Source organism: Macaca fascicularis, chromosome 6 (assembly GCF_037993035.2).
Source record: "Macaca fascicularis isolate 582-1 chromosome 6, T2T-MFA8v1.1".
Lineage (NCBI taxonomy): Eukaryota > Metazoa > Chordata > Mammalia > Primates > Cercopithecidae > Macaca > Macaca fascicularis.
In genome coordinates this window covers 177,076,121-177,103,243 of record NC_088380.1, presented here as the reverse complement: position 1 = coordinate 177,103,243, position 27,123 = coordinate 177,076,121, and the positions used below count along the sequence as shown (strand labels likewise).

General features: G+C 46.9%; 1 protein-coding gene across 2 annotated transcripts in view; it reads left to right on the top strand.

Moving 5' to 3' along the window:
- LCP2 (lymphocyte cytosolic protein 2) overlaps positions 1-27,123 on the top strand; it is a 50,992-nt gene that overhangs the window by 1,749 nt on the left and 22,120 nt on the right. The window contains exons 2-7 of one of the 2 annotated variants that reach the window (XM_005558492.4): positions 2,713-2,775; positions 8,243-8,289; positions 20,692-20,757; positions 21,201-21,232; positions 22,256-22,293; positions 25,981-26,179. In XM_005558492.4, the coding sequence (XP_005558549.3) occupies positions 2,713-2,775; positions 8,243-8,289; positions 20,692-20,757; positions 21,201-21,232; positions 22,256-22,293; positions 25,981-26,179 (445 nt within the window). The remainder of the gene's footprint in view (positions 1-2,712; positions 2,776-8,242; positions 8,290-20,691; positions 20,758-21,200; positions 21,233-22,255; positions 22,294-25,980; positions 26,180-27,123) is intronic. The other variant, XM_073994718.1, reaches the window with a different exon arrangement.

The window sequence follows — 27,123 nt, the reverse complement described above, 5'->3', positions numbered from 1 at the left end:
AAGGAATTGAGAATTATGAAGAGAAAGACTTGAGATGGGCTGAGAGGCACAGACAGGCCTGACTTTCAGGTGTGACCAGGAGAATTACACAACCCAATTGAGCAACAGAGAACTGATCCCTAAAACTCCCGTCAGTACAGGGAGATGGACCATGGGTCAGGGACGGTATCGGAAGACGTCTGTGCCTGAGCTGGGGGAAGGGAGAGTTTTCTTCCTGGATATCTCAGACCCCAGGACAAATCTATGGCATCCAAGCAGGTTCCTTCTTCTGGCATAAATGGACTGAGGGGAGAAACTAGGAGACTGAGGTGAATCTGTGATCCTGGAAGTCCTAGTCTCTCCACAGACTTGGATAGAAACCCTTCAGATTCTGAGTACCTCAGCCCCCTGAAAGAAAATACCAAATGAATGGACCGCAGAGTTTTTTAGGAATAGATCTCAGCCATCAATCATGACATGTAAAGGATTGATCTGCAGATGCAAACTCTACCCAAGTAGTGGGGTCCGACCTCTCCTGGAGATGCCTCCTTTGGAGATACCTCCTGAGTCAGCTCTGGAGTCAGACACACCTTGCCCTGGCTCTGCCACCTGCTAGCTTGGCGACTTTCCCATAGTTGCTTTGCTTCTCTGTGCCTCAACTTCCTCATCAGTGAAATAGAGATACGAACAGTAACTAACTCCATGGGCTGGTTGTGAGGATTAAAGGAAATGATGGGTGTAAGGCATTCAGCAGACAGATGGGTCCTAATGCATGTTCCATCTGCCCTTTTTCCTTCTCTATTAACTGGCTCCTAGCTGGGGACACCAATGCAGACTGGTGGGATTTTGTGTCTTCTTGTCTCTGACATGTGTACCTCATCCTGTGTCTGGAATATAAGCTCCTGAGGACTGAGACCATGTTGTATATTTGTTCAATCTGTCCAATTCCTTTTGACTTGCAGGAGAACATCTTTGGGTCATGCAGTGGAGAGGCACTGGCTCAGAGCTATGTGTCCTAATCCCAGGTGGGGTCCCAGCTGGTATCTCAGCACACTGTGTGACCTTAGACCAGCCTCTTTGCCTCTAGAGGCCTCAGTCTTCCTTACTACAAATCCAGGTAACTTTTCTGGACCACTTTATGCTTCTTAAAAATACAGATTTGAGGTCCACAAGCCCAGATCTTGCTGGAGCAGAATCAAATGCCTGGGTCCCAGTCTGCAGGACTCTCTGCTGATCTAGACACAAAGTTAGCACTCTTCAAAATCATCTGGTTTATCTGATAATGATAACAGTGAGAATGATGAATTAAAGGCAGTTGACTCTTCTGAGAACCACTTACCCCCCACTGCCTGTAGATAAAGGGGATACCAGGGCTCTGTAGACGCGACGTGCTTTCAATATCAACTTTTAAGTCAGCTTTCTGAGTGTGATATTCATCCCACCCTTCCAAGCTAAGACATCACAACAATTGTATTTATTCTTTGGATTTGTCAGCTATAAGATAAAAAGATGGTTTAAAATGTGCTCCAAAAGAAGGCTGCCACAAACCATGAGGCCCCTCCTTGTGAGGAGAGCCTGGGATCCTCAAGGAGAAACATTTAACCTTAAATGCTCCACCTCAAAGCAGCAAGCTGAGAGATACTTCAAATGTGAACATTTATGCTGTTGAGGACAAGTTGAAACCAGCAATTCATATGATTGCTGATTGGTTTAGGAAAATAACCAAGGTCTTAAAAATGCTCATTCATATGGATACTATATAACTCTGTTCTGAGATTCTGACTTAAACAATTTATCTCAAAGAGGGAGGAAAAAGTTTTGCAAAATAGTATCCATGATGGTCTCTATTTTGATTGGGATGATGTACTGTAAACAAATGAAGCTGCGTTTTCATTTGCTCATTTTACTTACCGTATATAAGTTATACTGATATTAAAAGGGGAATATTTCTGAAAGAGACATTAAAGCCTGTTCTGAAACCTGTCACCTAAAATCCATGGAACCTCATGCAAGTTACTTGCTGTCTGTGTCTCTCATTCCCCATCTGCAAAATGTGAGGGTAAAATGATTGAAGACTAGTTTAACCACTTGGACCAGTGCCTGCCATACAGAAAGCTTTCGATAATTGTTAGCCATTTTTATTATCATTATTGAAATAGCAGTTTGGTAAATAAACGTCCAGCAATAAGGGAATGATTAAATAATGTTGTGGTCATTAAAATATTGTTTAAATTGAGTTTGCATAACACTAGGCAGTGTTTATATTATCCTTTCAGGTAATTTAAGAGAAAAAAAGTCAGGATAATGAGATTGAATCTAAATCATAACCTCAATTATGTTTAGAAACATGCTAGGAAGAAAGCATTGAAAGAAACACTGAGGTTGTCTCTGGGCATCGAGACAATGGATGGTATTTCTTTTCTTCTTTCAGCCCCTCTCTACCTTCCTGAGGAGCATAGGGCAGAGCTCTGCATGCCTTGAAGACAGTCTTTCTGGAAGGGTTGGCCCCGAAGCCTTAGAGCAAGGCAATTTCTCCATTTCAGGCAGTCCCAAGGGGGTAGTGAAAGCGAGGCTGAGGTGGGGACTGGGCCCTCTGTTAGCCAAGGGAGGGCAGTGGGGAGCCTGGCTAGCCACAAGTACCGCAAAGTGCTAAGTTTCTGGGGCAGACAAGGGAGAGGAACCAATGGTATGAGCCTGCCCGTCAGTGACAACACCTTCCTCTTCTCTTTGCAGCTCAACTATAAGGACTGTGAGAAGGCAGTGAAGAAGTACCACATCGATGGGGCTCGCTTCTTGGTAAGCTCTGGCTAGTCCAACACACTGAAACCAAGACTGTTCAGCACTTTTCCCCACGGCTGCAGGGCCAACTGGCCTACCCTTTCCCCGGGGACACCTATGGTCAACGTCTGTCTTTAGGATCCCCACACAGCCCTTTGCCTTCTCCAGAAATTTGGTAGGGCCCCCTCTCTCACCACCTCTCAGGATCCTACCATCCAGAACCCCTCTCTGATCTTCCACTTCCACTTTAAAGAGGAATCCAAGTATAGTAAAAAAAATAATCTGGAAAATCTATTTAAATGCCATCCATCCTTTGAGAAGCCCAAGGGGAAGAAGGACCACATAGGCGAACAGAAGCTTCTCACCTCCCATTTCTCACTCTGGAGCACATACTCATGAGTGAAATAAAGGACGGCATCACCCTCATTGTTTCAATTACTTCCTTCTTTCTCACTACCAGATTCATAAAGCTGATATTGTATCAAACGCACATGTGATATGGCTGTCTCCACTGTATTATACTTCAAAAAGCTTGAAGTCTAAGACCAAGGTGCAGATGTATATTAAAGACTAAGCCATTAAAGGGAAAATGATGCAGCTTTAATGGTGGGGACAGAGGTGCTAGGTTGTGGTCGGGGAGGTGGTTTGAGCATTTTCCCTGAAATGACACCTTTGCCCACGGGTTAAGAAAGACCCTGACTGCACCAAACCATCCTTTCTGGGAACTTTTCTTTACTCTTTGAAAACAAGACTTCAAGGGTCTCATGGGGGTAGATGTTCCTAATTTAAATTCAGAGTGAGGACAATAAGCTAAGTTGTGTCTCCCTGTAAGACATTGTCAGTAAGGGAACTTGACCATGAGACTTCAGGCCATTTGGACAAGACCAGAGAGATCACAGCTCCAGCTTGCCGCCAGAGAACACCAATCCATTTCTTCTATTACATCTCTGCTACCAACATCTTCTTGAATTCCTTCAGTGATGGTGAGCTCGCCACTACCCACAGTCACCTGGCCCTTTCTAGGCAGCTCTCAAGTCTTACGCTGAAACTAACCTGTGCTCCTATTGGTCTGAGTTTTGCTTCCAGGTGCCATGTAAGACATGTCTACTCACTGTCCACCTAAATCATTCATTCATTTGCCTGTTGGTTCACTTGACAAGCAGTTTCCTGAGCTGCTTTTACATACTGGAGAGCATTATAGGTGGTGGGGATAGAGAAATGGTTAAGATGCGATTTCTGCCTTCTAGAAACTTGTTTTATAGCAGAAACGTATGTTCAGAAAGGTTTCCAACTACCTCATTTGCAGATGAGGAAACACATGCAGAGCTGTGATGTGATTTGTTCTATGTCACAGACCTCATAATTGAACTAAAGCATACACTTAATTTAGTCTAATACCATTTGAGTTTTTAACAATATTTTTTTATTCGTAGTGAGATTTGAGTCCGTAGAATTCCTGGAGTTTTAGTGCTATTCTTGCAAATTACTGCTAAACCCAAACATTTCATTCTGGTGCTATTAGCACTGAGAACAGAGACTTATCACAGTTGAACGGAAAGGGAGGAAGACGTCTTTGCAGGTGGTGCCTGCGAGGCCCTGTTGCCTCGGGCACAGGGTCTTCCTCAGGGTCACCCTGAGCAAGCGCTTGCCCTCTCTCAGCCTGCCTTGCTTCCTACCCTGTTGACTGAGCACAGTGGACTGGGTCATGGTGGGTGATGACCCCTCCCGGCTCTGTGATTCCCCACAACAGTCCCGGTGGGAGTGTCAGGCCTGGTAGAACAGGGTTGTTTGAGAGATAGTATCTAGGCAGCTATGTTTCCTCTGCTCCAATCTGTCCTCTCTCAGTTCTTCAGACAATGTGGCACATTCTGTTCATTGTATGAAGAGGAGGAAGTGGAAAGTAGGGTGATAGGAACCAGAAGAAAGGAAGCAGAATCCAGTGCCTGTCCCAGCAACTGGGAGATGTAAAGGCAGCTTCTGCTGAAACCCACCCTCCACCACAGCTGTGCTGGATACAATTGGGGATGTTTGATCTAAGCTCTAATTACTCATCTATCACCCTTTCCAGCTCTGTAATTCCAGGGCCACTCTGCTATTGAAGGCAAAAGTGAAAGGCCCTAGTTATTTTCCTAACTTCCTTCCTTCCTTCTTTCTCTCCTTCCTTCTTTCCTTCCTTCCTCCCTCCCTCCCCTCCCTTGTCCTCCCCTCTCCTCTTCCCTCTTTTCCCTTCCCTTTCCTTTCCTTCCCTTTCTTCTTTCTTCTCCCTCTCTCTTTCTTTCCTTCCTTCCTTCCCTCTCTCCATCTCTTTCTCTTTCTTTCCTTCTTTCTTCTTTCCTTCCTTCCTTTTGTTTCTTTTCTTCTTTCTTTCTTTTCTTTCTCTCTTTCTTTCTTTCTTTCTTCTTTCCTTCCTTCCTTTTCTTTCTTTTCCTTTCTTCTTTCTCTCTCTCTCTCTCTCTCTCTCTGTCTCTCTCTCTCTCCCTTCTTTCTTTCTTTCTTTGCCATTTTTGTTTTCCACTGAAAAGGATAGATCCTTATCTGGTAGAAGCTATGCTTCTACAAGGTATAAAAAGAAGAGAAAAGGAGCTTGAGACCTGTGTCAGTTGGGAAGGCATGTGATCCATGTTGCAGAAACCTGACCACAGTGGCCCAACCAAATAAGGGTCAGTCTGTTTCAAGTAATAATAAATGTATAGGGGGGTGCTTGGCGATGGTGAAGGAAGTCATCAAGAACCCAGCCTTCATCTAACCTATGGAAAAGCCTGTGGCTTCTGTCCTAACGGTTATGAGTTGGCCACTTCACCTCTAGGCATCATATCTCCAGGGAGATATGAGAGAAAGGCAGGGAGGAGGGGAGAAAGGCAAAGAGGAGAAGGTGTATGGTGAACGGTAAATGCATGCTCCCTTTTTTCCAGGAAAGTAGTGACTTTTCCAGGAGCTCCATCCAGCAGACTGTGGTTGTATCTTACTGTCCACAGCAGAGTCATGTGACCTCCACCCTCTGCAAGGGAGTCTAGGGAGTTAAATATTTTGAACAAGCACATTTACTGCCCTGAATGAAATCCAGGTCCTGTCAGTAGGAAAACAAAGGGAGAGTGGGTATTGGGTAGGCAAGCAGCCATGTCTGCCACATTGCCTCTCCCACCAGGCCCAGTTTGTGGCTTTCCTCTTTCTGTACCCCTCTTCTCAACACCCACAGCATATAATCATACTCCCACAAAGCCACAAATCTTAACTCCAAAATCATCATGCAAATAACCCAGAGTTTGCTGAAGGCTTTTGGAAGAGGTGGAAGAGGGGGTTACATCACATAGCAAAACTCTCCAAAAATTCTGTTTCAACATCTCTCATCTTTCCTTACAGTTCTTGTCCCTGTTCTGAATGTCTTCCTCTTTCCTAACACTCTGCTCCTATGTGTCTCCAGCCACGCTCACATCCTCCTCCTCCTCCACAATCTTCCTGAAATTCCCTCAGCTTACGCCCTCCTCTCAGCAGAGCAGAAGCTGGTGGCCAGCTGCTCAGGGCTCAGCTGCCGCCCCTCTGGCAGCCCTTAGGAAGGCTTCAACTCCTCACACCACACTCAAAACATGAGTCTTGGTACCTCCCTGAGTGGGGGTAGTTCAGAAGCAGGGAGATGCTGCTGCTTAGTGATGAAAAAAAGAAAGAAAAGAAAAAAAAAAGAAGAGAAAGGAAGGAAGGAAGGAAGGAAGGAAGGAAGGAAGGAAGGAAGGAAGGAAGGAAGGAAGAAAGGAAGGAAGGAAGGAAGGAAAGAAGGAAGAAAGGAAGAAAGGAAGAAAGGAAGAAAGGAAGAAAGGAAAGAAAGAAAGAAAGAAAGAAAGAAAGAAAGAAAGAAAGAAAGAAAGAAAGAAAGAAAGAAAGAAGGAGAGAAAGAGAGAGAGAGAGAAAGAAAGAAAGAAAGAGGAGTTAAGAAGCTTGGCCAAAAGCCTGATGCCCTCAGGACTTCTGGCTGACTCCCTTCACCAGCCCCAACCCTGCCTCAGGTGGTCTGATCTGCGTCCAAATCAGAAATCATGCCTATGAGCTGGATCAGATGGGTCCAGTGAACATGTTGCTAAGATGCCCTAGCCCCAGCTTCTGTGCCCGCTGATCTCAAAGAATAGTGCCCAGATCTTTCCAATGGTCAGAAAACCTGACAGGCAGCTCCCAGAACAGACAAGGAAAAGAAGCAAAAACACTAAACTCGAAGACTCACCCAGACCCCTGCTGCTTCCCCACCAGGGGTAGAAATTCCTCTTCTTACTCCTCCATTTCTCCGTCACACACTGTGCCAGGCACTGTGCCAAAACACATTACATACACCATCCCACTCAGTCCTCACAACCCTGACAGATGGGTATCATTATTATTGTTATGGTCCCCATTTTACAGACAAGGAAACTGAGGCTCAGAGAGGCAAAGAGCATGCCCTAAATGAGACAGCTGCTAAGTGAATGAACCAAAATTCAAACCCAGCCCATCTGATTCCAGAGCTCCCACCCTAACTACCCAGCCCTCTGGCCTTAATTAGAATGGTGGTGGAGCCCTTTGTCAGCTCATCGTTGGTTCTATGGAAAGCATGCCCAGTCTCTTTTCTGTTCCCAGTTCTGACGTGCTCTCCTCTCCTCCTCCGTCCCAGATGCCTCCTTTCACCCTTCCCCCCATCTTCCCCTCCAACATGGGGCACGGGGGCCCTCAAAAGGATCAGACATGGTAGGATGGAGGTTTGCAGGAAGAAAATAGACTGTGGATGTCCTAGAGTGGAATTCCAGCCCCAGCTCATTCCCCACAAGTGGAAATCCCCTTCATATCCCTGAGCCTCGGCTTTCTCACTTGCGGAATGGGAATGCTGGTAACTCCTGCATCACAGAGTTGATCACTAAGGTGTTAAGAGGCAGAGGCCCAGGGTTAGTTCTTGACAAATATGAGTTTCTTTCTCCTCTCCCTTCTCAGTTCCCTCAGGAAAGCCTTTGCATGGCATCCCCATATCTTAAGAATTCTACCAATAACCCTGGTGAAAGAGGCTCTCCGGGGTGTGATGTCGGTAAAAGAGGCACACAGTGCTCCAGGCTGGCTTCTCTGCAGCTGACCTTGTGGAGACTGAGAGGGCCTGAGGTCTAGGGTGTAGGGAAGAGGTCACAACATGGCCGAATGCAACCCACAAAACGAGTCGTTTGGTTTCACAGATTTAGCTCTCACAGTGCTTAAGTCAAAATTATTTGTCAACATTTAGAACTCAGAGCATTTTACATAAAACCCAGATTTAAGGATTCCTTTTGAAAAAGCAGCTCCAGCAACACCAGGCCCACAGGCTTTTAGGCAAAACATCTAGAGGCTGCCCACTTTGGGAGGGTGGGTGGGCGGGAGGTTTCTCCTCTGTTTGCCACAGTCCCCACCACTCCCTATATTGTTTCACATATCACTCTTCCCCTCCTACTCAAAGCCCTTTCTGTGGGTTGTAACCTGCCTGCCGTATGTGTCTTCATTTCAGAACCTGACAGAAAATGACATCCAGAAGTTCCCCAAGCTCCGGGTGCCGTAAGTACTCCTCCAACTCTATGGGTGATCTGGGAGCAGAGGTGGGAATAGGGAGTAGTGTGAGTGAGGGCTGGGTCAGTTCTATGTCACTGTTGGCTTGAAATAAGAAAGCAAGTAGGAAGGATGAGGGCAAGGACAGGATGTGGGGAACAGAAGTTACGTGAAGATCTGGAAAACAGAAGGCGCAGATCCAGCCCAGCTGGCGACCTGGATGCTCTTGCCAAAAACAAGCCCAACTTTGGCCCGTGTTTTCATTTCCTCTCTTCTCATGGGGCTGGGCCTGTGAAAATAGCACCAGTGTCAAGGTTTCATCGTGGCATCACCATTGACTCAGTGATGGCTTAAGTTTTCTTGACCTCCATTTCTCACACAGTAAAATGAGAGCTGAACCAGATGATGGCAATGGACATGATTATGTGTCGATACTGAGTGCTTGGGAATGGCTGCCAGGGAGGTTATGTGGAGAAGAATCCCAAGGAAAGGGAGCTGTGATTGATTATTCATGTCTGCCGTAGGTGCTGAAATGGGAAGTTGCAGTATGCGTGTCATGCCATGTATTTTTCATCCCTCTAGTAAAGGTCTCACACACTCAAATACCTGCAGGAGCCCACTATAAATGTGTAAAATTGGCACACAAAGCCCTGTTGTTTTGTTTTGCTTTATCATCATTGGACAAAACAGTGGTAAACATTCTGTGTGATGAAATATTTCTCCATTATAAGAAAAATAATAGCACAGTTATCATATGATGAAAAAAGTAACCATCGCAAAGCCTCATTGTTGGTGAAACAATAGAGAATGGTGGGGACTGTGGCAAATCAGATATCATATGTTCCATTCAAAGAGTGCAGCAGCTCCTCAGCTCCAGCCAGTGTGGACCCAACAATGTCCAATCTTCAAATTTATCAAGAATAACTAGAAATATGGGTTTCACATGATATATCTCAATTTTTAAACATTGGTTCAAATGTTTTAAATATTGTGAATGCCACAGTAAACACACCTAAGGGCTACATATAGTCTGTGTGTTACCAGTTTGAGTTCTCTTCTCTGGACATTCTATGAGGACCCTTCTCTTACTCTAAGGGTCTCAGAGCTCATCATAATAAAAGGGAGTAGGCCAAAGGACTAGGAGGTGGGGAGATCTCATGAATAGGTAAGAATGCTGGCAGCTCAATTAAGGAGAATATTTTTAGCATGGCTATAGGCTTTCCCTTGTCTGGAAGGGGGAAGGAAAAGAGAGGAATAAGGATTTGCCTTTGGTGCTGTCTATCTCCAGGGACACATGTTGTTGAAGATGGCTTGAGCTTTCTAAGGATATCCTCTAACCACATGTGGCTACTTCAATTTAAATTAAATTTAAAATTCATTCCCCTGAGGCACTAGCCACATTTTAATAGCTATGTATAGCTGGTGACTACTATGCTGGAGAGTACAGATATGGAACATTTCTATGATTGCAGAAATGTGATGTTGTAGAGATAAACCATAGTTATTTGCAAAACAGGGATCTTTACACACAGGTATCAGAATTGGTGGCTGGTGGGCCAGTCCCAGGCTGCAGATGTGTTAAGTTTGGTGACCACTGTGCTTTGAAATCAGGAAGAGTTTCACAAAATCCAGCCTCTTTAGAAACAAGTGAAAGATGTGGCAATTTAGGGCATATATTCTACTGTGGCAATAGTCAGCCGGATCTGATGTCTGCTGCCTGTTTAGTTGGGATTTGTGCTCCCCAGTTCACCAGGGTCCCATCATTCCCTGAGGGATCATCCTAAGGTGCATCAACCATTTATTTCATATCATGGGAACTTTGGCTTTCAAAAAAGATGAAGCAACAGGGATCAGATTTACTTTCCCACCTGAAATAACCAAATAACCAGGCAAAATACATGAAAGAGCAATTTTCAAGACATTGGGCATCAGACACCGAGGGATGGAAAACAAAGTCGGTGAAGTCTATGGTTGTTGCTGCTTTGTGAATCTCCAGGCCATGGCACAGGGAGCAGGGAACACAGTGCCGGGTCTGGTGGACGACTTGAGCTGAGGAGGCAGCAGAGAGTCCAGGAGCCTGGAGTTCATTCAACAGGTGTCAGCGAGGAGAGAGCTGCATAGAGTCAGCATTCTGGGGAGCTTCAGAGGGGCCCCTCTTTAGCAGAGCACAGATCAGTCCATGCATGAAAGAAGAGACTACCTGTAGGTGGCAAAAGAACTACCCAACAGGACTGGAGGAAAGAGTAGCCACTCACAGGGCTGGAAATGGTGCCTTTCCAGCCTGGCTGGAAAACCTGGAGATTCACAGTCACTGGGTAGCATGCCTGGAAGGATCTTGCCTTAGCAGTGGGCAATAATTAGCCCTAATCTAAAAATTGTTCTGATCCTGGCTAGAAAACCTTAAAAGCAAGACCCAATAGAAACAAACTGCTTCTAAGTAACTTAACTACATCTCAGAACAAAACTTAAAACTATTTATAGGAATGCAAAAATACTCACTACCCAACAAATTAAATTTATGATATTAGGCATCTAATCAGAGACTAACAAGCATGCAAATGAGCAGGAAAATATAACCCACAACAAGGAGAAAAACTAAAACATCAAAACTGACCCATAACTGACACAGAGATTAAAATCAGCAGACAAAGAGAATGTTGAGTGTATTTCATGTGTTCTAAAAGTTAAATTTGGGCATAGGAAATTAAAAAAATACAAAACAAAAACCCAAACAGAACTTCTAGAAATGTAAGCTATAAAATCTGAAATTAGAAATACACTGCTTGGAATTAACAGCAGATTAGACATTGCAAAAGAAAATAGTAGTAAACACGAAGATACAGTAATAGAAATTGTCCAAATTGAAACACACAGAGAAAAAAAAACTAAAGCAAAACGCTGAAAAGAGCATCAAGGGGCTGGGTGTGGTGGCTCACGCCTATAATCCCAGCACTTTGGGAGGTTGAGGTGGACGGATCACCTGAGGTCAGGATTTTGAGACCAGCCTGGCCAATATGGCAAAACCCCATCTCTATTAAAAATACAAATATTCACCGGGTGTGGTGGCAGGCGCCTGTAGTCCCAGCTACTCAAGAGGCTGAGGCAAGAGAATCACTTGAACCTGGGAGGTGGAGGCTGCAGTGAACTGAGATTGCACCACTGTACTCCAGCCTGGGTGACAGGGCAAGACTCCATCAAAAAAAAAAAAAAAGCATCAAGGAATTTTGGGACAATTTCAAAGAGCCAAATATATGTCTAAAGTCCCCAAAGGAGAGGAAAGAATGTGCATGTGAGTGGGGTAGGAGAGACAGAAATAAAACACTTGAAGACATAATGGCTAAAAATGTTGCAAACTGGATGCAAATTATAAACCCACAGATCCAAGAGGCTCAACAAATTCCAAATGTAAGAAACAGGAAGAAAACTAGCTCTGAGGTACATCATAATCAAATTGCTCAAAACTAATGATAAAAAGAAAATCTTAAAAGCAGTCAGAAAAAAAAGAGACATATTACATACAAAGGAACAAATGTAATGATCACAGCAGCTTTCTCGAAAGTAAAATAGCAAAAGAAAAATATTGTCAACCTAGAGTTCAATACTAGGCAAAAATATCTTCTAAAAATGAAGACGAAATAAATACTTTTTCAGACACACAAAATCTGAACTGTACTGCCTTTTAAACTGTAGGTGCTTTTTAAAAGTCCTTCAAGCAGAAAGGAGGTGACACCAGATATTAACCTGGATGTGTACCTAGGAATGAAGAATGCCAGAAATGGTAACTATGTAGGTCTATGTATGTACGTGGCCCTTGAGGGCATTTGAGTTTGCATCCTGTGGTCCCTATACAAGATTAATAGTTCCATAATACTTTATTCATTTAGTGAACTGCTATTAGATAACTACAATGTGTCAGGCCTTTGTTAAAATTACTCAGGCTACAAAGATATGGGACAGAATCCTCATCCTCAGGACACTCACATTCTAAAGGGAGGTCAGATAGACAAGCAAAGCAACTATACTACAATTACAACAGTGCAATGGTGCATGCATGCACAAGTTCAAGGGCTAGTAGGAAGGCAGGAGTAATTTTCCCTAGAGTATTCAGGGCAGACAAGGGAGGAAGGGACCCTAAGTTAAATCTTGAAATAGGAAGGATGGATTGGAGGACATTCTAGAAATGGGAACATATTACAGAGGCACCACCCAGTGTGCCTGGCGGAACGGCCAGTGGGGCAGAGCAGCTGGGGCGTATACCTGGGTGAGTGGAAAGCAGAGGCTGAAGTGACTGGTTGGGGGCGGTGTGCCACAATTTATAAAGGTCCCGTGAGCAGTTCTCAGGAGCCAGAGAGTGTTGGTGAAGTAAGCATCGAGGTAAATTTGTGTCTTATCTCTGTCCAGGACATGTAAGTGATGATCTGGAGGACAGCCCAGCTGGGGACATGAGACCAAGTTAGTTGGTAGTGACCAAGATCCTGCCAATGAGCTAAGAACCTCCCTTAGCACTGTAGCTATGAAGATGGGAGGATGGAAGAGATTTAATCAGAACAGTGGAAGGACAGAGATAAAGAAGTCACTTTCAACTTGGAAGATCCTTTTTCACCTTAAGGCTAAGCTCAGCTGATGTCTTCTAGCTTTTTAGAGAGCCTGGAGAAGGTGGTAGCGGTGGGAAATGGCTTCTGGTTAGCGTGAACGGGAGAATTATAAACACGTTGCGAATGGACTGGGGTGGGATATTTCTTTAGCTCTCTGAAAACTGAAACAAAAACTTGGCCTGTGAGGGAATCCCCTCCTCCAATGTGTTTGAATGGGCACCCTAGATAGACTATGAGCTCTGCCTGCCCATAGAACATGAAAGGTTAATATGGAGAACGATGGAGAAGATATCAAGGGAAGGTCCAGGCTGCCCTAATGAGGTGACTTAGAGACTCACTGTCCCTCTTGGCAGAAATGTGTAACAAGGACCAATTCCAGCTCTACTTCCAATGACTTATGTGACCTGCGACACATCCCTCGACCACCCTCAACTTCCTAAACTATAAAAGGAAAGAATCGGTTGCAGAGACTATACAAGCCCACGAATTTTAAGTGTTATTATTTTGGGTATAAACAGGCAGAGAGGAGAGCTTAGTGAGAAAAAGCTCAGGCTCTGAGGTCAGATGCTTGAAATCCAATCCTTCCATTCACAGGCCGTGAGACTTGAGGGCAAGTTAGCTCAGTTCTCCGAGCCTCAGCTTCCTCATTTGTATAATGCAAATAATGATAGAACCTACCTCAGAGGGTTAATAGGAAAATTAGGGGAAATAATGGGAAAATAACAATATGCACTGAATAAGTGTTGGCTATTCTTGCTTTATGTAAAATCCCAATTAGAGCAATTTTAGTTTTTTAACTCTTCTGTCTTTCTGGAGAGGAGAGATTAAAGAATAGAGAGGACATAGGGTTTTGGAGTGAGGGAGATCCAGGCTCTGAAGCTGACTTTGCCTCCCGCCAGCTGTAGGACCTCGGAGAAGTCATTTAAGCAATCAGCCTCAGCTTCCTTGTCTGTAGAAGGGAAAAGAGCTAACTTCTAAGGAGTGGGGAACATTGAAGAAGGCAGCAAACATAAATTGCCTGGTGCTGTCCTTGATACTTACAGGTGTTCAATACTTTATTCATTCCAGCCCTTGTACACAGGTTTATTTGTCTTGATCATTACCCCAAAGGCCTTTGGAAAAGAAATTGTGTTCATGTACAGAAAACCAAAACAATATTACACTCCTCTGAATGTCTCTATTTCCTTCCCTGACGCTTACAATATAAGTATTAAATAGATTTTTAAGAAGGTAAGTTGTGGTAAGGAAGGTTCTCTCAGCCTGAAAATACTGTCACTCTCTCAGGACATGGTTGATCCCAAGACACCTCCAACATTGTAAAGGTGGAGGATTTTTAAAGAAAAAAAATAAAGGCTCCCTTTATAGGGCCTAGGTTGACCCTCATGGTACAGCTGACGAGAGTCTGGTTAAATCAATAGAATACATGAATACGCGTTCAAATCTACTGGTGCCTTTTCGGAGTTCATTAAAGGAGCAGATGCTATATGTTTTGCATTTAAATCCACAGTGTAACTTTAAAATTAAGGAGAGGAGAGTGACAGGGTGGGCGGTGGAGGCAGCAGATAGGTATTGGATAATACTCTTTCTGCTGGTTCTCCCTGTAGCCATTACCAATAGTGCAATTAGGTTGGGAAAACTTACGATTCAAGCTGAGAAATAAGCAGAAGTGTTTGTCTGTCTTCCTGAAAGGCTGTGAGTCTAATGGCAGAAACAACCTCCTGAGGCATCTCCTTTGTGCCTATTTCCCTACCAGAGACAGAGAAGACAGGAAAGGTGTGGGGGAAGGGACACAGAGGCGAAATGAATATTCCTGTGCCTGTTAAAGAATGTGGCCACTCAAATGCCTGTAATCCCAGCACTTTGGGAGGCCGGGGAGGGCAGATCATGAGGTCAGGAGATCGAGACCATCCTGGCTAACACGGTGAAACCCCTCTCTACTAAAAATACAAAAAAAAAAAAAAAAAAAAAGACAGGTGTAGTGGCGGGTGCCGGTAGTCCCAGCTACTCGGGAGGCTGAGGCAGGAGAATGGCATGAACCTGGGAGGCGGAGCTTGCAGTGAGCCGAAATCGCACCACTGCACTCCAGTCTGGGCAACAGAGCAAGACTCTGTCTCAAAAAAAAAAAAGTACGGCCAGCCCTCAGCAAAACCAAAAGAGTGACAGGGCCTCTCTCCAACATGGTCCTCCCCTGTCCCATTCAGTGGCTAATTGCTGTCCAGGGACCCAGGTCTCGTCAGTCCTCAAGGGCCCTCCCACAGGAAAGGTGCCTGCGTTGGCTGTTGCTCCTTCTCTTCCAGTGCAAGCCCACAGCTCTCAAAGTGAAGCCTCCTCTCCCCATAAATGCTGGTCACGTGCCTTTTGACAGCTGCGTCCCTCAGAGCCTCGCCCATTTATTTTGAGTTGGAGTTTCACTCTTGTTGCCCAGACTGGAGTGCAGTGGCGCAATCTTGGCTCACTGCAACCTCCATCTCCTGGGTTCAAGTGATTCTCCTGCCTCAACCTCCTGAGTAGCTGGGATTACAGGCATCACCATGCCCAGCTAATTTTTATATTTTTAGTAGAGATGGGCTTTTGCTACGTTGGCCAGGCTGGTCTCAAACTCCTGACCTCAGGTGACCCACCCGCCTCGGCCTCCCAAAGTGCTGGGATTACAGGCATGCAACGCAGCTGGCCAGCCCTGCCTTTTTTATTTGTAAAAATGAGAATAATTATACTTGTATACCAGGAAAATGATCGTGAGGCACCAGGAAAACACTCCATGTAAAACTGCAGTGGGACATGGGTGACAAGTAGGGAGAACACCCTGTGTCCTCAAATTATTATGTCCTACTCTTCCGCTGTCGATCGAGGCCTCAGGTTATGGTGAAAGGCTCCTTCCTGAGTCTTAAAACATCTGGCTGCCTCTGGCTTCTCAGGTAACAAGGATAGAATTTAGAAGGTTTAGCTCTTGGTTCAAGGGACGATCTTTTTTTTTTTTTTTTTTTTTTTTTTTTGAGACGGAGTCTCGCTCTGTCGCCCAGGCTGGAGTGCTGTGGCCGGATCTCAGCTCACTGCAAGCTCCGCCTCCCGGGTTCCCGCCATTCTCCTGCCTCAGCCTCCCGAGTAGCTGGGACTACAGACGATCTTTAAAGACAGAGGCCGGGCGCGGTGGCTCAAGCCTGTAATCCCAGCACTTTGGGAGGCCGAGACGGGCGGATCACGAGGTCAGGAGATCGAGACCATCCTGGCTAACACAATGAAACCCCGTCTCCACTAAAAATACAAAAAAATTAGCCGGGCGAGGTGGCGGCGCCTGTAGTCCCAGCTACTCGGGAGGCTGAGGCAGGAGAATGGCAGGAACACGGGAGGCGGAGCTTGCAGTGAGCCGAGATCGCGCCACTGCACTCCAGCCTGGGCGACAGAGCGAGACTCCGCCTCAAAAAAAAAAAAAAAAAAAAAAAGACAGAAAGAACATTTTGTTCCTTGGAAGAAGGATTGGAATGCAGAGTGAGAGCAGGATTGAGCATGGGAATGTGTGCAGGGAGGAGGGGTGGGGAAAAGGAGAGGTCCAGGGTCCCACTGCGAGAACAGCGCTGCGGAAGAGGCATCTGCCCTACCCAGGGCCTGGAAGCCTTGTCCTGGGAGGGAGCAGCAGGCAGTCTGAAATCTGAGCCCAGGGAACAAGGCTCCTACTGTGGGAGGGCCCCATAAAAGGAGTAGGTCAGAAGTTGGCCAAAGCTGTGGCAAGAACGCGCTCTATATCCATAAGCCAGTACACAGCTACACGTGCCACAGTAGAGGAAACGAAGATGGAATTTTCACGGGACAATGGATGCTTTGTGCGCTGATATTTTCTATTCTGTACCCCTCTCCTTCCCTTTCCTTTCCTTCTGTTCCCTTCCCTTCCCTTCCACCCTCCCTCTCTCCCTTCTTTTCCGCCTGCCTGCCAGCCTTTGTTTCTTGTATAGTTTCTTTCGTCTTGTGTCATCAGCAAAGTTGATTTCTAGACCCACTAGTAGGTCTTCCTTCACAGTTGTTCAAGCATGGGGGAGAATTAAAGGGCTATATCAAAGGCCAGCTAAGGCCTCGTATACCCCCACTCCCCTACTTCACTCCCTTTAAATCACCAAGTTCCTTCTCCTGCCTTTCCTTCTCCTTCTCTTTAAAACAAGCAAACAAACAATTTCATCAGTGTCAAGAATAACAGGATTTATTTCACAAGCTTTTTGGATCATCATAAAAATCACCTGGGGGCTGGTTGATGTCACTGAGCCTCAGGCTTCTCCCCGGAGAGTCTGTTCAGGTAGGTTTGGCTGGGCCTGGTGACCAGTGTTTGTAACAGGTAGAGCTAGGTAATCATGATGATCAAGCCCATCAGGGATTCACTAATCAGGTTTAACCCCTGTATTGTGCTGATAAGGAATCTGGGGCCAGGTGAGGGCAGCTGCCTTGTCTGAGGTCACACAGTGGGCGCCACCCTTGGGGCCAGACATTGCAGTTAGACTGTCTGTGCCTGCAGCCCCTGTACCTTGTACATTACCAGGAGAGCCCTTAGACTGAGAAGATGAAGACTGGCCCCCACCATGCTGCAAGTTAGGGATGCAGCTGGGTTGGAACCTGGGTCATTGTAGAGTGCCACCTTCCTACAATGGGCTGGCTTCCTCGGGGGAGGTTCAGCCCATTTCCAGGGCCAGCTAGTTCCTTAAACGAAGGCAAGCAGAGAGGACTACTGCCTATGGCTGCCCAGCCCCCGTCATGTCTTGCTCTGGTCCTGAGTGAGGCGTGGGGTTTATGGGGTGAAGGGAGAATGAGTCACCTCCCTCCACTCACTGTCACTTGGTCCTCTGGGGGTAGGGTGTAACTTGAAGGTTTGCACCTAGTGATAGCCATAGCAACCACCTCCCTGCTGTGCCCACCATCACTGTTGCCCCGTCCACCAGTCCCTGGCAGTGGTCCCATAGGCTTGGAAGGTGCTTCCGGTAGCCCATTAAAGCAGGAGAACCCTGGGAGCCCACACTTTGCTACAAGCCAACTGTCAGGCCCAGTTCTGCCCACCCCCCGCTCAGCTCTTTGCTGCTCCTCTGCTGAGGCCTGCGGTTTGGCATTTCCTTCCTCACCCAGTTCGAGCCCCAGCAGCCTCCAGCCTGGCTGTAGAGATACTGGTGAGAGGCAACACCACAGAGAGCAGGAGGTTCTTTCAAGATCCAAAGCAGCGCTGTGAGCTGGTCAGAGCGCCGTCAAGCTCTGTAGGAGGGCGTTGAGGTGAGCTTCAGTCCCGCCTCGCTCAAGTCATTACTGAAATGTCACCTCTTCAGTGAGGCCCGATCATTTTAAATGGCAACCGCACCCCACCCCTGCACTCCCATCCCCCTCCCCAGCCCCCCACGCTGCATGCGCACGGTGCATATGCATCACATTTTCCCTCCTTAAAGCTTCCTCTCCACTAGCAGGGATCTGTCTGTTTTGTTCATTGATGCACTTTGAGCACTTCTAAGTTCCCAGCACTTAGAAGGCCCTCAGTGCACATTGTTGAATAAACAGGTGACAGAATGGGAGTGGCTGCTGCAGCCAGCACTGCCTGACATGGCAAGGACACAGAACACTAACGGGGCTCCCTCGCCCGCTCTGTAGGAGTCCTTCCATCCCACATGCCCATTGCCTTCTCGAAACAACCACTTAAAGGAACCAAAAAGAACCATGTCACAAGCACTCTGACAGCATGGTCAGGAGGCGACTGGGAAGCCCCCACTGCTGCTCTTAAAACCTCTCCCTCTGCGCAGTCACAGAAGCCTGGAGTTGTCAACAATATTATTACAGAGAGCAAACCTTTCCCTTTCTCCTTCTTTTTCCTCTTAAGTACCCAATGTGTTGATCAAAATTTGTTTATCCTATTATTCTAATGAGGTAGGAGGTTTGGATCCCATTTCTTTTTTTTGTTTTGAGACGAAGTTTTGCTCTTGTCCCCAGGCTGGAGTACAGTGGCGTGATCTCGGCTCACTGCAACCTCTGACTCCCAGGTTCAAGTGGTTCTCCTGCCTCAGCCTCCTGAGTAGCTGGGATTACAGGCATGCAGCATGCCCGACTAATTTTAGTATTTTTAGTAGAGACGGGGTTTCACCGTGTTGGCCAGGCTGGTCTCAAACTCCTGACCTCAGTGATCTGCTCACCTCAGCCTCCCAAAGTACTAGGATTATAGTCATGAGCCACTGCGCCCAGCCTGGATCCCATTTATTGGGAGAAATGGGGGAGTTGAGGGGCAGGGGAGGTGATGGAGGAATCAAGAAATGGTGGCTGCTAAGGACTTCCTTTGCTAATTTAGCAAGTTTATTTTAGGCTAAACTCATTACTTTGAGATGGTCGTTAAGCAGAAAGAGTAGAGATCATGAGCCACTCTCATAGGCAGGCCAGGGACTCAACAGTGTCTGCCTCCAGAGAGCTTGCAGCAGAAAGGGAACTGACACAGGGGTGTGTGCGTTGAAAGGGCGCTGGCTTGGAAATTAGAAAGGCTAGCTTTTGGTGCTGGTGTGAGTTGTGGGAAGAAGGGTGGTCTTTACCACTAACTACTGTGTGGCTTCAAGCTAGTCCCTTTTTTTAAAAAAAAAAAAATATGGAGTCTCCCTCTGTCGCCCAGGTTGGAGTGCAGTGGTATGATCTCGGCTCACTGCAACCTCCACCTCCTGGGTTCAAGTGATTCTCCTGCCTCAGCCTCCCAAGTAGCTGGGACCACAGGCACGCACCACCATGCCCCAGCTTTTTTTGTATTTTTAGTAGAGACAGGGTTTCACCATGTTGGCCAGGATGGTCTTGATCTCTTGACTTCATGATCCGCTAGTCCCTTCTTTGTCTGGGCCTCTGCCACCTCCTCTGTAAAATGAAATTGGACTGATAATCTGAGGTTCCTTCCAGTTGCCCCAAATCTTGAGGAAACACTAAGCCTGTTGACTACCAAGGGTCTTGTTGGTCTCATCAGTGACCAATGGGGCTGGAATCTCAAGTTCTGGATGTTTGAGAGACTGGAATGGATGCTTGTTGCTAGGGCACGCTGGAGATACAGTTCTGACAGCAAAGCCCTCTTGCCCCAGCTCCCCCAGCTCTATCCTGGGATTTGGGGATTTACTAGTTCTGACATGAAGGAACCTGGGGACTAAGAGTATCTTCAAGTGTCTTCGTCAAAGCTGGTCTCAGGGACATGAGTGATTCAGGGAGTCGCTCATTCTGCAGCCCCTGCCATTATAGAGAATACCTCCCCAAGCTTTTATAAGAACCCACATCACCGAGTGGCAGTCTGGGAGGGGAAGATGGAAGGCGATGGCAGCCCACAGAACAGCCCACTAGAGGTTGTGATAAGAAATCTCCAAGGAGCAGCTGATTCCTGTGGGTCTAGATGATGGTCTGAAGATTCTTGGAAACAAGACAGCACTGCCAGGTCATGCAGAGCCAGGGGACCTCAGCCCCAGGAATAGTAAGACAAGAAAATACATGGCTATTGTATCCAGATCCTAAGGCTCCTGATTTTCAGAGGGAAAGCCAGGTGTGAGCTGACAAGTCTTTAAAGGGGAGCTCTGAGCTGGACTTGGAAGGTTCAGGCAGACACAGATCAGCAAGGAGGAAAGAAGGCTTCCTGGGCAGGAGGAAGGTCTGGCCTGGAGAATAAGGTGGCAAATTCTGGGAGGAAGTGAGGAGCAGAGGGTCCCTGCAGAGGTGACAAAGAGGAGGTTGGCTAAAGTTGGCCCTGGTGCCCCAAGTTTCTATAGACCAGGGGACATCAAGGGTCAGGGGGAAGGTTGAGACTGAGAGAAGGTGGTTTTGTCTCTTCATCTGTCTCTTTATCTTGCAGGATTCTCAGTAAGTTAAGTCAAGAAATCAACAAGAACGAAGAGAGGAGGAGCATCTTCACACGCAAGTGAGTGGGGCTGGTGTAAGGAAACGCTAGGTTTTTCAATCCCAAGTTGAACCTTAAAAGGGAGGCACAGAACTGTTTTTGCCTTACTTTTTGACCTGCATTGGTCCCCTGAATCCCAGGGGTCTGGAAGATGGTGTCCAAGGAGAGGAAGGAGTTTCCTCCCCTGCCCTGCATCCTGTCCCTGGGTCTGGGACATCAGGGGAACTTCCCTCTAGAGCATCAGACAGTCATGAGCTTCCAGTCATGCCACTCATGTGGCTTGGTGATTTCCAGAATTTTCAGGGTATCCTAGCCCCAGTTGCTGAGCAGCAAGGACACAAGCCCCTCTTGAGCAGTGAGACATGTCCTCCACTGGGGCTCCCTCTCGCTGGGCCAGATTGAGGAACGAGGGAGATCGCCTTAAATCAACAGGACCGTTAACGCAATGCTATTTGCCTTTGCAGACCCCAAGTCCAGCGGTTTCCTGAAGAGACAGGTAAAGCTATCAGGGCTGAGAGGTGATTGCTTTAGTTGGTGATAGGTATTTCAGTTTTCTTGCCTTTCTGGTTCCGGGGGCTCCTTGAGTTCATTCGGGTGACCTTACTGACTTGTCTGTCAGCCATTTCTTACCCAGAAAACAGTTTGGGTCTAGATGGAGGGGAGGAGATGTCGCCCTGCAGGGCACCTGGCTTATGGCCCCTGTTCTGCTGGGACCATCTTCAGAAACACACTGAGGAACTCTGGGGTCTCTGTAGAGGAAAACAGAGGGACCCCGCCTCTGAGTGAGCACCTGAGCTGAGCTAGTCCCCCTGCATCTGAGTCTTTAAAGCAGCTTGTTTTTTTTTTTTTTTTTTTTTTTTTTGAGACAGAGTCTCGCTCCGTCGCCCAGGCTGGAGTGTCGCCCAGGCTGGAGTGTCGCCCAGGCTGGAGTGCAGTGGCGCGATCTCGCCTGACTGCAAGCTCCACCTCCCAGGTTCATGCCATTCTCCTGCCTCAGACTCCTGAGTAACCGGGACTACAGGCACCCACCACCGCGCCCGGCTAATTTTTTGTATTTTTAATAGAGACGGGGTTTCACCATGTTAGCCAGGATGGTCTCGATCTCCTGACCTCGTGACTGCCACCTCAGCCTCCCGAAGTGCTGGGATTGCAGTAAAGCAGCTTTTCAACTGTTCAATCGCACAAGTGTTGCAATGCAGATTCCTGGGGCCTGGCCTGTCCTGCTGAGTCAGAAGCAGTAGGCACAGGCCCCCAGGTAACTACAGGTCTTAAAGCACTTCCTAAATCACTGTTACACATGTGAAAGGTTGAGAACCATTGCTCATGCTCAGGTAGAATGAGCACCTTGGGCAGGGTCTCTGGAGCTGACAGTAAATGGCTCAACCCCCAGGGGTGTGGAAGGTAGGTGGAGGCCGGGGAAGGAGCATTGGTGAGGGAAGGCATCAAATGGGGAAGTTTTGACTTTCCTTCAAGCGGCGGCTTTCTTCAGTGCTGACGGTGGTGTCATCTCCTTCCACAGAAAGCCATGAAGAGGACAATGGGGGCTGGTCGTCCTTTGTGAGTATGGTGTGGGCTGTTCTTGCACCTTTACAGCAGTGTCCAGGGCGGCTTTGTGATATGGACCCAGCATGGAGCCAAGTGGAGTGGGGCTCTAACATGGTGCCAGCACACCCACCCAGGGCCCAGAAAAGGTGCTCTGCATAGGGCCAGACAGGAAATGGTTTTGGCTTTGGGAGCCATGCAGCCTCTGTCTCAGCTACTCAACTCTGCTACGGGAGCACAAAAGCAGCTACAGACAATGAGCAAACAAATAGGCTTGACTTTGTGCCCATAAACCTTCATTTACAAACACAGAGGGTGGGCTGCACATGGCCCTAGGCTGTACTTTGCTGACTGCATTTTACCCACTGCTACCACCCCCCACTCACAACCCCCATCTCCAAAAATGGACACTCCTAGAAATCTACCCTCAAATAGCTTTTCTCATGGACTTAGGTCCCCATTGGTGGCACGGAGGGAGAAGAACTTCAGAACCCACTGTTAGCCCGGAAAAGACCTCAAAAGGGTGCGATCCAGTTGGTTTTTACATTGCAAGGTCACAGTGCCCACTCTGAGAGTCTGATGGATTGTACGGCCCCTCTCCAGGAACCTATATACAGAGTCACCACCCACGAAGCAGTCTCAGGCTAAGAACTCTATTGTGGACTGTAACCCAATCTGTTCATTTTACAGATGAGGCAACTAAGCCCACAGGAGAGCAGAATGTGACTTGTGTAGAGCACAAAGCTAGTTAGAGGCAGACCTAGGACCCAGGTAACCAGACCCTCAGTTATGTGGTCCTTCCCGTAAGAGGCTGCCTCTAGTGCCTTTAGAAAGCAAAAACAGGCCGGGCGTGGTGGCTCAAGCCTGTAATCCCAGCATTTTGGGAGGCCGAGGTGGGTGGATCACAAGATCAGGAGATCCAGACCATCCTGACTAACACGGTGAAACCCTGTCTCTACTAAAAATACAAAAAAATTAGCTGGACGTGGTGGCGGGTGCCTGTAGTCCCAGCTACTCAGGAGGCTGAGGCAGGAGAATGGTGTGAACCTGGGAGGTGGAGCTTGCAGTGAGCCGAGATCACGTCACTGTACTCCAGCCTGGGCGACAGAGCGAGACTGTGTCTCAAAAAAAAAAAAAAAAAAAAAAAAAAAAAAAAGCAGAAACAAAATGTCCCTTGTCCTATTGGGATTCTGGTAAAAGAAAGCATTTAATTTGGGGAGAAAAAAAGTTTTAGCTAAGTTTATGCTTTCTACCTGAAAATGAAGGAATCTCACAGATTTCTTTGGTACAAAGGGGAAACAGCCCAGAGTTTCCGCTGAAAAGCTTCTGTTTACTCACAGAGGTGGAATCCCTGCCGTGCAGCCTTTCTCGTGCTGTGCCTGAGGCTAGTCTCCAATCCTCTCTGTAAACTGAGGGCTTCCATTCACCAGTGGCTATAGAGCTTGGCAGGTCCATCATGTGCCCAGCTCTTTGCAAGCACATACAGGGAAAGGAGTGGAGATAAAGGACCCAATCCTGAGCATTTCACAGTATGGATACCCCATTTTAAAAAGATAAACTGAGGCATAATGCAATTTTTTTTTAAGGAGTTTATTTGAGCAAACAGTGATTCATGAATCAGGCAGCACCAAACCAGAAGGAGGCTTTGCTGAAGAAGGATGAGGGATAAGCGTTTATAAAGTGAATGTGGATATAATACAAAGAAAATATTTGGGCTGGGTGCAGTGGCTTACACTTGTAATCCCAGCATTTTGGGAGGCCGAGGTGGGCAGATCACAAGGTCAAGAGATGGAGACCATCCTGGCCAACATGGTGAAATCCCGTCTCTATTAAAAATACAAAAATTAGCTGGGCGTGGTGGTGTGTGCCTGTAATCCCAGCTACTCGGGAGGCTGAGACAGGAGAATCACTTGAACCTGGGAGGCGGAGGTTGAGTGAGCTGAGATTGCACCACTGCACTACTCCAGTGTGGCGACAGAGTGAGACTCCATCTCAAAAAAAAAAAAAGAAAGAGAGAAAATATTTGATGGATTATAGTTATAACCGATCTCATTCAGTCTATCTTGCTGGAAAGCTCCTAGTTATATAATTATAAGTTTGCTGGCTACTTCTGATTGGTCGAGCTTAAGTTCTGTTTTTCTTTAATATAAACATTGACAAGAAATAACCCAAGTTAACTTTTGCTTATGCTTGCAAATCAAGTAAGGTTTAGGTCACTGATGAGACTCAACTGGTTTTGTCTGCTCAGGGATTCTTCAGGCCTTGTCTCCATTTTAATTTACTTTAACACACATATGGCAGAATATAATTAGCAACACCACCATGCATACAAATTTAGAAGCCAAATGATTGGGAGAAAATGATTGTTCTAGAAGCAGAGAGGAAAACTCTGTGATTTGAGGAAGGTTGATAGGGTAAAGAGCTGGTGTAAAGTCAGGAATGACGGGCCTAGGGCAGACAGGGTGAGGGAGGGGTCAGCAGCGGCTGGAGGGAGGCCACGTGCCTGCAGACCTCCATGCTGAGGCTCTTGATCTAAAGCAGCATTCCTCCGGGGCTCTGCCCACCTGCTCCTAAGTAATAACAACACTGACAGGGCAGGACAAAGTCATTGTTTGGAGTTGGGAAGGCACCCAGTGCTCACTTTGCCACTCTATTGTTGATGTTTTTAATATTCCTCAAGTCAAAAACAAACACAGGAATCTTTCAACAGAACCACTTAAAGACAGTCTGCCTGAGACCACCCAAAGCTGTCAGGATTTCTAGGACATTGGAACATCTCTTTCCTCAAAAAGTGGCCACTTCCCATTGCTTTTTCCCACACTGCCCTTGAGCGTTGAGGTCTGGACTCATTGACTCGCGCCCTAGAGTTTGGCATGACTGTGATGAGCACTCATCACTGTTGCTGATGCTGCTGCCTCTGCTTGGGAAGTCATTCCAATGCTCGTTCACCTTCATAGACTGCTTCAAAGTCAAAAGCACCCAGCACCTCGGGCTTACTTTCCCTGAGACCCAGGAAGAAGCAAAAATTAAATACAATAAAAAATCTAAAATTTCGAGATTCTTTCCAAGAGAGCAGCTTCACACTCAGTGTCAGATTTCATGAATAATGGATGTGTTGATACACTCAACTCTCAGCAAAAAGAATAGCACAGCCTCTGACCGTCCCCTCCTAGACACAACCTAATCTGCCTTCCACTTAACAGGCTTTGTTTATCTGTTTTCCCCATTAGCTAGGCCTTCAATGCTGCGCTAGGTTATAATGAGAGGACATTTTTTGAGCACAGGCACACTTGAACAGAAGTGGCAATTAACTAATATCATCACAAATGCTCCAGGCCTTTAGTCTTTCTCTTGGTGATGCCTGGAGCAAAAAAATGTGTTAACTCAAGACAGAGTCTATTCCAGTACCCTCTATCCAGCATCCTTCTCCTTTCTTCTCTTTTTCTCTGTGGTGCAAAAAGGTGTTGTGTAAAATGGTTGTCTGAAGACCTTCACCAGGTCTCAAGTCCATGACTGGCTGCCCCTGTGATACGGTGCTCCCTGACCTCAGATTCCTCATCCGTAAAATGGGAGTAACTGTCTTCAGGCTGCCTGGCCCCGGGTTATACTGTGATGAGGCTTGGCAGGGAGAGAGTGGGCACAGGCACATCGAGGGCCGCATAGCCTCTACAAACTGCGCTGTCCCTATCACTGCATTGGCAGGAAGAAGATGACTATGAAAGTCCCAATGATGACCAGGATGGGGAGGATGACGGAGACTATGAGTCCCCCAATGAGGAGGAAGAGGCACCCGTGGAAGATGACGCCGACTATGAGCCGCCACCCTCCAATGACGAGGAGGCTCTGCAGAACTCCATCCTGCCTGCCAAGCCATTTCCCAACTCCAACTCCATGTACATCGGTAAGGGCCCATTTCTGGATTTTCCGGCCCCAGCAGTGCCAAGCCAAGCTCCCCACTGCTGCACGGAAGACCGATGCCCCAGCTTGCCCGTGTAGCAGAAAGCTCTGGGTGTCGATACCTGCTCGGCTTCTCAACAGCTATGTGGCTTTGTTCGAGTAACTCTGCCTCTCTGGGCCTCAATTTCCTCATCTGTGAAATAGGGTAATAAATGTACAGACCACATAGGTTTGCTATGAGGACTACTAATACTGCAACCAATTCTTGCCTGCGGTGGCTGCCATCAGCATTGAACTACCACCTAAGGCTGTTTGGCAGTTTCAACTCATTATGCAGTTTACTCAGGTACTCCAAGAGTACTTGTTCCTCCCTGTCTTTTTTTTTTTTTTTTTTGAGAGGGAGTCTCGCTCTGTCGCCCAGGCTGGAGTGCAGTGGCCGGATTTCAGCTCACTGCAAGCTTTACCTCCCGGGTTTATGCCATTCTCCTGCCTCAGCCTCCTGAGTAGCTGGGACTACAGGCGCCCACCACCTCGCCCGGCTAGTTTTTCGTATTTTTAAGTAGAGACGGGGTTTCACCGTTTTAGCCAGGATGGTCTTGATCTCCTGACCTCATGATCCGCCCGTCTTGGCCTCCCAAAGTGCTGGGATTACAGGCTTGAGCCATCGCTCCTGGCTGCTCCCCGTCTTTTGACCAAATTACAGTTACATAGCATTATTATGCTAGAATAAACATGAAGATATTGAGTAGGGTTTGACTGTGACTTTAAAAAAAATAGACAGTATTTACGATTTTTCTTGTCTATCTGTCCTTTTGGCCCACTTCTCTCTCCATTTGTTCATTCAACAAACATCGTTGATGTGCTGAGAGCCCAGGTCCCATTCTCAGTTCTTAGAAATGATCAGGAAAGAAGACACAGCCCCTGCCTCCTCGGGCTTACATTCTAGTA